This window comes from Terrapene carolina, unplaced genomic scaffold, assembly GCF_002925995.2.
Source record: "Terrapene carolina triunguis isolate 2854851 unplaced genomic scaffold, T_m_triunguis-2.0 Scaffold85, whole genome shotgun sequence".
NCBI classification, from domain to species: Eukaryota; Metazoa; Chordata; order Testudines; family Emydidae; genus Terrapene; species Terrapene triunguis.
This window is the reverse complement of record NW_020664436.1, coordinates 6,045,327-6,059,315: the sequence shown is the minus strand read 5'-3', so window position 1 is coordinate 6,059,315 and position 13,989 is coordinate 6,045,327. Positions and strand designations below refer to the sequence as shown.

Here is a 13,989-nt window from a genome sequence, read left to right as displayed (position 1 = left end):
TGTGAGACTTACCAGACACCTGGAAGAGGCAGGTGGAGACCCCCACGTCGTTGGAGATGCTGCACTCGTAGCTACCACTGGTCTCCTGGTTCACGCTGTCCACCTTCAACTCTGAGTAGTCCTGCTGCTCTGTGGGGGGCAGTGTCAAGAGGTTCCCATTGAAGCGCCAGACGGCTGTGGCTACCTTCATGGGGCTCCCCTTCAGCATGGTGCACCGCAGGGTGACGCTGCGGCCCATGCCCTGGCGGATGTCCTGAGAAGTTGGTTCCACCACTGGGGGGACTGGAAATCATAATGACAAGAACAGGAAGAAAAACCGTCATTGGAGCAGCAGTCTGTCTCCTGGGCTAGACCCTCACTGGCTGCCACATCATCTCCCGGTATTCACACCCCTGCTACTCTTGACTGCGTATTGCTCCCCTTTGCCAGGGTGTGTCCAATCAATAGCTGCATCAGCCATTTCCCAGCAACTCATGATTGGGCTGGAGCAGGCTGCAGCCACCCTCATCTCCCATGGAGAGCACAGGTCCCAGAATACAATACTTCATCTACATCCACACTGCCAAGGTGGGACATTGTATGCAGAGTCCTGGATTATCACCAGGCGGCATCTTCGTATTAAATGTACAGCCCACATTGTCAAGCTCCACAGCTGGCATTTGCCCCGCAAGCCCTAAATCAGAACAAGAGCAGTAGTAATTCCTCCAAGCCAGTGTAATCTGCATCATAAAGAATAGCGAAGTAGCTCCCAAACATTGAAATTGGTTTTCTCCTGTGCAACTTTGTACAGAGGAGGGTTAAAAATATATCAGCTATATAAAATCCTTGTCCCTTGTTAGGATAAAACCTGTCCACCCTCACAGAACGCAGACCCCTTGGAGAGCCGTGGGGCATTAGAGGGCTATAATGGATGCAAGAAGCCAGAGATATACATGACAGCATTGTCTAGCGGTTAGATCAGTGGACTGGATGTCAGAACTTCGGGTTCTGTTTTCATGTTTACCATTGACTGACTGACCTTGGAAGGCAAATCACTTCCCCTCTCCATGCCTCAGTCTCCTTATCAGTCACAAGGGGCTAACATTTATTTGCCTTCCTGGGGATAAGAAGGCTATGAAAATCCATTAGTGTCTGTAACACTCTGAGACCTCCGGAATGCATGAGTGAGGCATGCAGATGGGACCCAGCATGGGGGTAGTGTGAATCACCACTGCGGGGGCTGTACCTATTTTATGTATTAACAGAGGACTTCAGTCACCAGGGCTATCAATCCAGCACCTTCCGCCAGCACAAAACTTTTGATTAAGAATAAGAAAAAGTGGGGAAAAACAAAAGCTCTCTTGCTAAAATGAGTGGGGCTGCCCCAGCGTAAGTGAGGGCAGAATCTGGCTCTTGGATGGCCCGAACTCCAAAAGAGAAAGCAGAGATGCCTTGATGTACGTCTAGTACAATAACTACTCTTCCTCTATGAGTCTGGTAACATCACTACAGTCTTGTGGGCAACATTGACCCTTACATGTCTAATGTGAAAAAATCTCCTCTGCCATGGGGGGCAGGAGCGTCTCCAGGTCTGGTACAACAGCGCCTCCTCTGCCAGGTCGCCCTTGCTTGACAGTAACCATCTTATTTTCCAGGTACCTGGCCCAACTCTCAGCCTTCTGGTCCTTCTCTGCAGTTAAATGGATTAAAAACAGCTCTGGACTGAGCGTGCCTTGCCCTGTTGAGTGGCATGGTCAGCTCATTACAGATGGCTTGCTAGCGGCGTGTCTCAGCAGGCGCTCTGAGCACTGACTTGCCTTTGGCTCGCACGTCTCCCACCTCACAGAGTTATAATGTGAGAAGTTGTTTGATTAGACCAAGTGTCATCTTCATCCCCAGCTGCTATCCCATTTCTTGGGTCACATCTGCTCCTGCGTTGAAGCCGGCAGGGCCTCGTGTTCTAATCGAGACCGGCTGGGGAAGTGAAAAAGAGAAGACTTCAAAAGTGACGTGGCGGCGACAGACACACTCAGCCAAAGCGAACGAGCTAGCGGGGGGGAGCCGCCATTTCATTGCACTAAGGAGGCCAAGGAGGTCCGTGAGATCTGCAGAAGCAGTGTAGGTCATTATGCTGGAGAGGGGGGCCAGGAGCTAGACAAAATGTCCCCTTGCTGGCTCCAGGGACACCCTGTGCCCTAGTAAAGAGGGACTGTATGAGGGCAGAAGAGGGACAAGAAGGGAGCAGGGGCAGGGCTGGTAGAACCCAGCTCTTTCCTCGGGGGCTACTGCAGCTCTGAATGTGCAGATGCTCTGGGGCTCTGCCACCATTCTGCAGCATGGGGGTGGGAATGAAGATTCCCTACTCAGACTGCACGGCAACCAGGATATGTGACCATCACTCTCTTGTATGGGTGCCGGGGGAAAATAAACTGTCGCCTCTGATTACCTTTCTCCCTGGATGGAGATGCCCTTCTCCACAAACACAAGGCAGCACCTCCCAAACTTTAATGCATGGGGCTGGGGGAGCTGTCCTGCTAGAAGTACCATAAAGCCAACGTCCTGGCTGCTTGTGGCTATTCAGGTCCCATGACATGCTTTAGGGAGCTAGCCCTGGTTTCCTGGCCAAATTCCAACATAGGCAATTACATACAGGTTCCCCAAACTCCCTTCCATTTCTCCCCTAAAGCCTCTTGTGTAGTGCTGGTGTGCGCTGTAAAGCGCCGGCTATGTTCCACCCCAGGGGTGGCTGCATTCAGCACTGGGTAAGCAATCTCTGCATACACAGCATTCCAGGATACTTCTGCATGAAACGTGCTATGCAAGTGTACAAGGACTATTGTTTTCCTCTGGTGCCAAATAAACCAGAGAACAGCAACGTGGCAAGAAGTGTTATGAAAGGGGTGAAGAGGGCAGAGCATTACCCTGTCAGCCAGCGTTAAAGCAGCAATACTTCTCCAGCAGGCTTGTTCAGATGCTGCTGCTCTGAAAACACAGGCCAAGACAGCCCGCCTTAGCCACAAAATTATTGTGCAACAGTCAAAACCATAATCAGTCATCTGCTCGTTAGGAACAAATAAAACCAACCAAATTAGGATGGCTTCACTCGGTCAACCCAGGGATCTGAAAGCCAAGAGAGACCCCAGGCAGCACCCTCAAAGCAGCCAGTCCGGGAGCTTTGCAGCAAATGGGGCTGCCGGGGTAGCAGGGCTATTTTTAGAAGAAGTCCCAGGGCGCTCGTGGCGAAAAAGAGCAGGAGTCAGGGAAGTAGAGTGAAGAAATGTCAAGTGTCCGGGGTGGAGTTTTGGGCCCCAATCACGATCTGATTTTCTTCGTTTCCTGGAAGTTACTTGAACCACGCTTGAGCCTCATTCCTCACAAAGGAATCAAAGTTCCCAGGTGAGAAATCCAGTCCATGGTCTCCCTGGCCTGTCACTGTGCAGCCTCCCAGACTGCGCCAGATGGAGACGGCCAAAGTTCTCGGTGAAATGTGTTAGTCTCGGGTCCACCTGCCCTGCAGGAACATCCACAAATGTTGAGGAAACTTCCTCCCAGCCCCAGGAAAGTCCCGGGCTCCACGAGTCACATGACAGCAGCACAGCTAAATCCTGCCCCTGTGCACAAAGCCTGAGAAAACTGGTTTTGATAATATGGAGGAGGCCTCTCCGCGTAACCCGGGGCAGGGCACAGATTAGCGGCACAGTCCCTGCGTGGCCCTCAGCTCAAAGCTGCAAAGGTGGAAGTGGTGTCAATTACTGGACACGGAGGAGTGAACAGTGCTGACTGCTCTCTTATACGCTGCTCCATGACTTGGAGACAGCCCGCCTCCCCTTCACATCCAACCTGCACCTGTAGCAGACAGTCAAGCAGTCACTGGAAGCCGGTACCTATCTCGGTGTGTGGCCAGTCATCCCGTTCTCCACTCCACGCAGCCCACTGGGAGCTGCCACATGTGTTCTTCTCCATGGAGTCACATCACTGTGGACTCTCCTGTCACCGCCTCTCTGCATCCCACTGCCATGGCGAGTGCCCTGCCAAACAGCGCCCCCCGGCACGGTGGGGATGTGGTGTGAGCCCATGGCTGGGTGGCCCCTTCCCATCTTTCCCTGGTTGGGGCCACAGCTCCTTGGTACTGGGATCATTATTTATACCATGCTGGATTTGTTGCTTTACAACAAGTGAAAAATGCAGTGCAGAAAGCCAAAAGACACGCCCAGGTCCCTGCCTGGAGCTCATAGGCCAAAGGCATGAATGTGATTTCTGGGTGACAGGTGGAATTTGAAAGAAAAAGGGGCAGAGGACTCGGCTTGCATTAGCTGAGAGGCTTCTACCTGGAGCCTAGAGGAGGAAGGCACAAAGTGAGGGATGGCAGAAGAGAAAGGAGAGAAGCCTGGGCAGGACAGAGGGAGAGAGAGGGAGCCTGAGCTGGAGATGCCGGTGAGAGCGGTGCCATGGTGAGCTGTGGAAGGGGAGGAAGGAGCTTGAGCTGCATGGGGAAGGCGATGGACAAGCCAGCGCCCAGATGTAAGAAGGGTCAAGTTAACTAGAGTTAGATGAACCAACTCCAACAGCAGCACCAGCATGGACCTGAGTCCTAAATTCAAACCCAATCTCCTCCACAAACAGCTGGACTCTGGTCTGTGCAGGCTGAAAAAAGATGACCTCTAGCTTGCTTTTTCCAAGAATGTCCATGATCCTCTGCATGGCCCGGTTCTGGTCAGGACCAAGCCCAGAAACACCCATGTGTATTAAGCAACACAAAGTAAGAAGTAACTAATACTCTGCAGATCTCAAAGCACTTTACTAATACTAAGGAATTCTCAACCGGGCTGCCTCAGAGTTGGTATTCTCACTATTTTACAGATAGGGAAACTGAGGCACAGGGCAGGGCACTGACTTGCCTAAGGTCACACAGTCAGCAGCAGAGCTGGTAATAGAGCCCTGGAGTCCCGCCACCTAGTTCTGTGCTTTAACCATCACACCAGGCTTCATCCCCTGTCAAAGAGTACCCATTTGGAGCCTCTTGGGGTATGTCTACACTGCAATAAAACAGCCACGGCTGGCCCGTTTCAGCCGACTCGGACTCATGGAGCTATAAAACTGCGGTATAGATGTTTGGGCTCAGGCTGGAGCCCGGGCTCTGAGATCCTCCCCTTTCCGTGTCCCAGAGCCCTGGCTCCAGCCCAAACCCGACTGTCTACACCGCTACTTTACAGCCCCGCAGCCCGAGCCTGAATGAGCTGAAAGGGGCCAGCCCTGGCTGTTTTATTGCCTTGTAGCCATATGTTTAGAAAATTCTTAGTTTTTATTCAAAACATACGAAAATAAATTCCAGCTGCGAGTGATAGAAATAACAAAGTCTCTCTAGATTAGAGAGCAGTTTTATTCTCCGCAGCCCTCAGACTGCTCTGCTGCTCAACTCTCCCTCCAAACTTAGACACAAACTTAAAATGCGAGCTGTAACCCTCTACCCCAGACGCTTACAGCGGATAGGAACAGAGCAACTCCTGCTGATTCCATTTTATCCCCTGTGCATGAGCTGAGATAATCCAGGAACTAAGGGGCCAGTTAACACTGCAAAAGAACAAACCTAACCAGGAGTGGAATTACCATTAAACACACTGTGCACGGGCCCCCCAACGACAGGGAGCCCCCCAAAATGCAGCAGCACAGCAGGGCTCAGGCAGGCAGGCTGCCTGCATGTCATGGCTAGTGGTCCCGCGCCGCTCCCGGAAGCGGCCGGCTGCTGGCACATCTCTGCACGCCCTTGGTGGGGGGGAGGCAGCTCCACACGCTGCCCCCACCCTGGGCAATGCATGGAGACCTGCTGCTCCCTTCACCCATGGGGTGTGCAGAGACGTGCCAGCAGCAGGGCTAAGGCAGCTCCCTGCTCACTCTGCCTCCCTCCCTCCGTGCCGCTCCTGGAAGCGGCTGGCATGTCCCTGAGGCCCCCCGGGGTGGGGGTGTCTCCGCACATTGCCCCTGCCCCGACCGCCAACTCCGCAGCTCCCATTGGCCGGGAACTGCAGCCAATGGGAGCTGTGGGGGCAGCGCCTGCGGGCAGCGGCACGCAGAGAACCCCTGCCCCCCCCCCCGCCTAAGAGGCGCTGCTGGAGGGGCGTGTGCGCCGGTCGCTTTGGGAGCCACACCACCCGAGGTAAGCACCGCCCCTCTGCCCCCCTCCTGCACCCCAACTCCCTACCTCAGCCCAGAGACCGCACTCCACACCCAAACTTCCTCCCAGAGCCTGCACCCCTCACTCCTCCCACACCCTAACCCCCTGCCCCAGCCCAGAGCCTGCACCCAAACTCCCTCCCAGAGCCCTCATTCCTCACCCCCTCCTGCACCCCAAGCCCCGCCCCAATCAAGATACCTCACTTTATTTTCATTTATTTCCTATTACTTAAAATATAGGAGGAGGATGAAGAAAAAAAAAGAATGAAAAATGGGGGTGGGGGGGAGAGATAAGAGAGAATGTTCTTTTTCTTGGCTGGGTCCCGAGGGGGTGGGGGGGGCAGGAAAATGAAGCTGTGCACAGGGCCCCACTAACTCTAAATCCGCCACTGAACCTCACACCCACACTGCTGTGAGAAAGACTGCCCTTTCTGGGAAGGGATTGTTATTAACTGGGTTTTGTATTACACAAGTTATCCCAAGTGGCTGCAAAAATCTATGAATGGAACTTCTAATCATGGCAGGGAAACCAGCATGTGCCAGTCTCAGGGCCTTATTAGACACACCTGACCCCATCCATTTCTCTCCTAACTTGTGAGAGGGAGCCGCCAACTGCCTGGCACTCATTACATGCACACACTGGCTGCCTCCTCATTCTCTTTCCGCTGAGGTTCAGCATTAACACCACCACCCCGTTAAAGGTTGCTGGGGCCTACCAGCTGACCTGCAGCACAGCATACCAAGCAGTGAAATCAAGCAGGAATCCCCTCTTCTATCAGTAGCACCAGATCACAGGAAGGCAGAGAGGCCAGGGCCCTGGGGAAGGTGGAAGTGAGTCTATGATGATACTACTCCTGTTGCTGTGGCTACTGCTATATGTGCATAGGATACGTGGAGCGCTATGTAACTGCTCATAGCTGTCCTATTATCCCACACAATATTGTAACAACTCCACGGCCATCTAGGGTGTCCTGGCCATCACAACACTGTACACCGGGGAGCAGCAGGGATAGAACTCATTCTCCTGTTCCAAAAGCACCGACCCCTACCCTCCCGAGCTAAAGGGGACTTTGGTCCTGTACTGCTGTAACACAGAGCTGAGCTGTTTGGCTGCCATCCAGTAGCACACACACGCATATAAGGTAGTTGAAGGACTTATTCTCAGTACACTAGTAAGGCATACTGGGTCCCAACCAAAGCAGTTTTCCATATGGAAACATCTATGCTAGGGACATTTACATGCTCAATCTCACATGCTTGTTTAGCAAAATAGGAAACGGTACGGCTTACTGGTTAGAGCAAGGGAGCATCGATAAAGCTCTCTCAGTTCTAATCTCAGCTCCAACACAGATGCTCTCTGTGGCTTTGCAAAAGGCACTTCCCCGCTCTGTGACTCAGTTTCCCCCTTTGTAAAATGGGGATGATGATAATAATACCCACCCCGCTCACATAGTGGAGGTTTAAGGATTATGTGTCCGTGAAATGCTCTGAAGCCAAGCTCTAAGAATTGCCATTCTTACTAACTCAACAAATCTGTCTAAGCAGACTCTCTGTTTGCATTGTTAGAACTGAGAGGGGAGGGGAGGCCGGGGTTCGGAGGAGAGCAGGGTTGTCCTAATGCCAGTCACATACTTTTATGTTTTTAAAAGAGAAGTAAGTTAAAACGTAGGCACATACAGGTGGAATCTCAGCTTTCCAGCTCTCTTCTTCTACAAACTGCCGAAGCCAATTAGCTCAACTAGTCAAACCTTATTGTAGTAAAGATTTTGTTTAGCGATTTACTCTGCGATTAGCTGCAGCGCTTAGTATATTACACCACTGTTTCCCACAGCAGGCGTTGGAATAGAGTCCATTCTGGGTGGGAATCTCCAGGCCTTTTGCCCCACATATGCTCCTCCTAAAAGCAGACCTAGTCCAGACATTCTGGAACTCTGCTTAGAATGAGTGTCCAATTAATTCATGGTAACGAGACACTACACAGACAAGTACTCCCCTGCAGTGTAAAGCCACATCGTTCCCATGGCTCTGTTACCTTGAAGTGCTAGGTTTCACCACACTTGGTTTCCTTAATTGAAAAAAACGAGTCAAAAAAGATGGAGCAGGCACAGTAGAACACACACACACACACACACACACACACACACACACACACACACACACACACAGTAATGTATACAAATAACTCCCACCCATCACCAGATCAGACAGGGCATGTATGCAAGAGATTAAAATAATGAAGATACCCATTTTAGAACAGGACGCAGCATGCTAGTGTCTTAGTTACTAGCACATCAATGGCATAGAGCAAATCGAGGATTTTAGCACTAATTTAGAGAGACTGCTGTAACCAAGCCACGGTCAATTAGGGCTTCACTATTTTGCTAAATGCAGCAACATGAAACTTCATGGCAACAGCTAAGATAGAACTCCAATTTGCCTATCCTGAAAAACACCCACCTTTGCAACTTTAGCAAAAGAATCCCCCTTGGCTGTTAGCAATATAGGACCTATGACACACAGTTGAGGCTCTGTTTCCATTCTCTAGGGGACATTGGTGTACACGCACACACAGGCATTCAAATTCATTTCTAATGACATCATCAGGATGGTGACAACCTTCAACTCCTAACAGTCTATGTGGTGTTTCTATCCAACCACTCAATAAACATCAGCCAATTATATTGTACCCAAAATGTTTTCCGAATGTGTGTCTCTCTCTAGATTAGGACAGGAAACACTTCATCCTGCTTTTTAAGGATGTACAGAAAAGCTACACGACCAGCTTGGGTCAGGAAGTAAAGAATCCCAGTCCCAGCTGAAACTGCAGGGGGAATTAAGGGAGGCAAATAGGATCCCCCAGACTAGAATTTGGCAAGATGCCAGGCCGGACATGCCTATGAAAGCGTCCCAATCTTAGCATCCAGTCTTATGCACAGCAAGAAGTTCCGAAGGCCAGTGCCCTCCACACAGCCTGGATGAACACCTCTGTGCCCCAGCAAACCCAGGCCAGCAGGCGGTGTGGTTCCTATGGAAGAACTGAAAAGCAGCAGCCCCCGCTGCATTCACAAGAAGCACCCGGAGAAGCTCTCGGCCACATTTCACTCTGACTATCCAAGCCCTTGACAAGGTCACTCTGGCATTTATTCTAACTCTTTACATTTCCCCTTTCCCTCCGCCTCCCGCTCTGATCGTCACCAGCCAGGAGCACAGCTTTATTGTATATTCTGGCTTAATTCTCTCTGGGGACAAACAGGGCCTCGGAGTTTTAAATGCCAGCAGAGTCACATACAAGGGAAAAAGAGAAAAGAAAGAAAATTGAATGCGCTGCGCTGTCTGACTCTTCTGAGCATCACAGAGGGCTGCAGGGAACCAGCACTCAGTGGCTGCCAGAGACAGATGAACAAGCCCCGGCAATAAGAGCAAGGGTAGAGGGCAGCTGGTACCATTTCCACCCTCTGAGAAGAATCACAGACAGGGAGTCTTTTATGTTGCAAGGAGGGAAACTAAGCCCCCAGCATTAGTGTGAAGAGGTGAAAGTAGACCCTTTAGTGTCTAGTGCATGGATCCAGGGACAAGCCCCTCCAGATTCCCAAGCAGGACTTTGGAACAATCAGAGAAGAGACTGGTAATCGTCCCAGGTTTTATACTGAGCCCAGTGCTTGCCGAGATAGGACTTTGGGCATTTAGCGAATGCCATTGGGATACCCATGCAACACACACCTGATCAATAAAGCTCATACTTATGCACCTCCCTATGGAGTTTCAGCACCTCGATTTAAGGAATTCCCCAGTAAAATGGGACATAACTTGAGTCTGAAGCTCAGGCAATGCTTCCTGCTGTTGGGGACCATAGGAGCAGGCCTTCTGTATGCTAGTCTCCTTGCACCCAAGACATCACCTTTAAAGTCATAACAAAAGGCACAGATGGATACGGACATGCGTATTTTCCAAACCAAATGACAAATCTTTGACTTTCAGAGTCTGCTCAACAAGCAGCCAATTAGCACCATCTGTGGGTTTGATTTCTGTGGTGTATTGCTGCCTACTAGGAACTGGGCTGAGACCCTCTGGTCCCCCACTACTGAATTCACACGGACCTCAGAACAGCCATTAGCTAGCTAGGAATGGCTCTTGGTCATTGCTGGCTGGATTCAAAGTAGCACTCTGGAAGGGAAAGGTTCTGTATCCCATTACCAGCTGCCGGGAATTCCAGTCCCCTGTATGTTTGGGCCTTTTAATAAAATTCACTGAAAGTTAAAAGCAGTGAAACTGCAGGTAAAGTGCTGCTGAAAACAGCAAACATCATAAGGGAGGAGAAGCATTACTGCTGTAAAATGCAATGATCCTCAAAGCCACAGGTAGTCAGAGCCTTTTGCTTACAGCTGGGCTATAGCTTTACCTTGCCTTCTGTTTTGAGTCTACATACTAAGTTGATAGCATTAGACACTCTCTAGCTGCTTCCAAAACAGACAGAGGAAGTGACAGGAGAGCAGCCAGAGACAGAAATAGTTATTAAAAACCAGAGTTGTGTCAACACAAAGGGCGGGGCCTAAAGTATGAAGGGGCGGGGTCCCAAGCTAGGAAGAGTCTGGTGGGGAAGAAAAGCAGTCTAAGGCAATTATAATAGCAAAATATTGACTATTAATCATTAATATGTTTAATTTGAATTCTTAGCCATTACCTATTATACAGACAAGATGTAGAGGCTGGGTGCTAAGGGTTAACAACAACAGTCCGATTTATCTACAGAACAGGGTCAGAGCAAGCTTCCCCCAGATCCCATCTCTCTCCTCAGATTGGCTTTCAGCCCCTCGTCTGGATCTTGGGGCAATAGGGAAGTTCAGTCTCCATAACCCTTTCAGTCCTTGGGCTCTTCGTTGAGGCTTCCAGGAAAAAAAGCTGATCAATGCCAGTCCTGGAAGTGGTGTTTGTCCTGTGGACCTGTCCCCATGGAAATGCTGGGAGATGTTCAACTTGGTTCTCATCAGCCATTAGATGGTAGCAGCTTTTGGACATTACTAATGTGGGAAGAACTGTGAGCTGGGGTATTACCAGCACCACTTAGCAGGTGGGGACAGAGAGGCAGACAGATTACATGATTTGTTTAGGGTCACACAAGGAGTCAGTGGCAGAATTTGGAATAGAATCCAGGAGCCCTGACTCCAGGTCTAACTGCCTGACCCTACTTTCTGGGCTCTCAGCAGGAATCAGTGTCACTGCTAGGATTAGAACTCAGGAGGTTCCTGGCTCTCAGTCTTGTGCTCAAATTACTAGCAAATGCTGCCTGACTCAGAGAGGAGCAATGAGCCATGCGATGGGGACTCTCTTGCCAAAGCTATGACACTTGACATATTCTCTCCCTATTACCACTCTTGGACACTGTATTTCTACAGGGGAGGAACATCCCAAGCCCACTAGCGAAACTCTGGAGCACCTTACAGCAACTGGCTTTAGCTGCATTATTCAGAGCTCTGTGGTTTCTGACAGCTGCAGGCATTGTGCATTCATAGAAATCATTCTTCTGAATTCAGGGTGCTTTCTGCAGCAGAGGGCACCGGAAGGAGACCGGTGACAGAATTGGCATCCACTCAAGGACAGCTGCCTGCTACCCACCCCCGGTGTCTGCTTCCCTCGCCCTCCCCATCTGGCCAATAGCTCTGTCTCATCTCATCTGGACTCAGACCCGGAGAGAGATTTATTTGTTAGCCCACTCACCAGATAAACACGTTTTGACATTTGATTTGCCAGACTCCTTCAGTGACAGACTTCAAACTGGGCTGGCATCAAAGGAGCATCTCGGAGGAGCTGAGTCCACTTATCGCAGAGGCAGCAGCACCTCACAGAGTCATCCTTTTAATATCAAGTGGAGGGGATTTAATCTGCGGCAGAGGGGAGCTTGCAAGGCAAGGGGCAGGAAGTACATTTCCCAACGACAGACTGGAGTGCTCTCCGGTTGCTTTTCTTTCCCCACTCTATCACAGCAGGATGGATTTTATTCCAGGGAGGCAATGATGGGGGTCCATTCTACAAAGAATCAGTCACTCCCATTCCTGGCTCTTCCGATTACACCAACAAGAATTGCAATACATCCCCCCATTCTCATCCAGGGCGTTAAAACTCAGGATTGGGTTCCAGATTTGAACCAGTTCTTCAGCAGTTCTTATCTGGAGGGTTGCAGTTATCATGCATTCTGTAACGTGGCATGCAGCTTTTTGAAACCTCTTTGTGATGCCCCTCATTGATTGGGGCACCTCTAGCACTCAGCAGTGACAATGGCATTTTTATGAGTTTGGGTAACATATGTCGATTGCTGAGCCATCCCATCTGGGAAGGGATAAACCTTCTCTACACATGTCTGGGGAGAACCCCCTGGGGTATTGCACTCAGATCTGGGAACCTTGGTCTCAGAGGAGTCATGTCCCAGATCAGAGTGTGGAGAGCCTTCTCTATACAGCTCTCGGGAAACTCCAGTTCTCGGTTCTGAGCACTTCATTACTATAAAGATAGTGACAAAGTGATGCGAGTTCAGAAAAGAGCAGAAAAATGATCAAAGAGGTGGAGGGACTTACTTACGGGAAAAGATTAAGAGATTTAAATATATTTAGCCTGGCTAAGCTACAGCTGGAGGAAGGGAGGGAGAAGTTAACATCGTCTGCAAATATCTGAAAGATATAAACACTAAGGATAGAGAGTAATTTAGCATGGACCAACGGAGGGTAACTAGGACTAATAGGGTCAACTTAAGAAAAGAAAAATTTAGGCTGAATGTCAGGAAATCTTTTAATTCTTTACCGATTTAGGCAAAATGATGGAAAAACCAATATGGGATGAAGTTAGTAAAGAATTTAAAGATAGCAGCATAATTAATGCCAAACTTGGTTTTATGGAAAAATCACTCTTCTCAAAAAACAATATAAAATGTATTTGACTAGATCACAAGTTTGCTTGAAAAAAAAGCAAAGGTGTTGACATAATACCCTTAGATTTCCATAAGACAGTTGACGTAGTCCCGCATGACATTCTGATTTAAAAAACATTAGCACTATAGAAAAATCTATATAGCCCATGTTAAATGGATTAAAAAGTGGTTAACTAATAGAATGCAAAAAGTAATAGTAAATGAGGAATGTTTCTAGTGCGGTCCCAATATCTTTGCAAATTTTACCGGCAATGATCTTATATTATCTTCCAGTTAATTGGTAGGGCACACTAAAAATAGTGGAGTGGTAAATAATGACGTGGACAGGTCAGTAATACAGACTAACCTGGATTGCTTGGTAAGGTGGGTTCATTTGAACAATAATGTGTTTTAAACACAGCCAAATGCAAGGTCATGTGTCTAGGAACAAAGAATGTAAAGTCACACATAAAAAAGCAATCCTGGAAACCTGTCTCTGAGAAGGACTTAGGGGTCATGATAACGAACTGAAGATAAGCTTTCAATGCAGTGCTGTAGCTAAGAAGGCGAATGCAATCCTTGGCTCTATAAGCAAGGGAATATTGAGTAGGGAGTTGGTATTACCTCTGCATTGAGACTATTAGTGGAATACTGTGTCCAAGAATGGTGTCCACACTTCCAAAAGGATGTTGACAAATTGGACAGGATTCAGAAGAAATACAAGAATGATTAGAGGACTGGAAAACCTACATTATAGTGAGAAACTAAAGCAGCTCGATCTATTTACTGTGTTAAAGAGAATGTTAGATGATTTGATCACAGTCTAGAAGACCTACATGGGGAAGAGATTTCTAATAGAAAATGGCTCTTTAATCTAGCAGAAAAAGACATAATGAGCTCCAATGATTGGAAGCTGAAGCTAGACAAATTTAGACTAGAAA

The 13,989-nt window shown here is 49.1% G+C and overlaps 1 protein-coding gene across 1 annotated transcript in view; it reads right to left on the bottom strand.

The window, feature by feature from the left end:
* The window catches only part of MDGA1 (MAM domain containing glycosylphosphatidylinositol anchor 1), a 195,964-nt gene that overhangs the window by 66,224 nt on the left and 115,751 nt on the right, over nt 1-13,989 (bottom strand). The window contains exon 9 of the mRNA XM_026649667.1: nt 13-282. Coding sequence (XP_026505452.1) covers nt 13-282 — 270 coding nt within the window. The remainder of the gene's footprint in view (nt 1-12; nt 283-13,989) is intronic.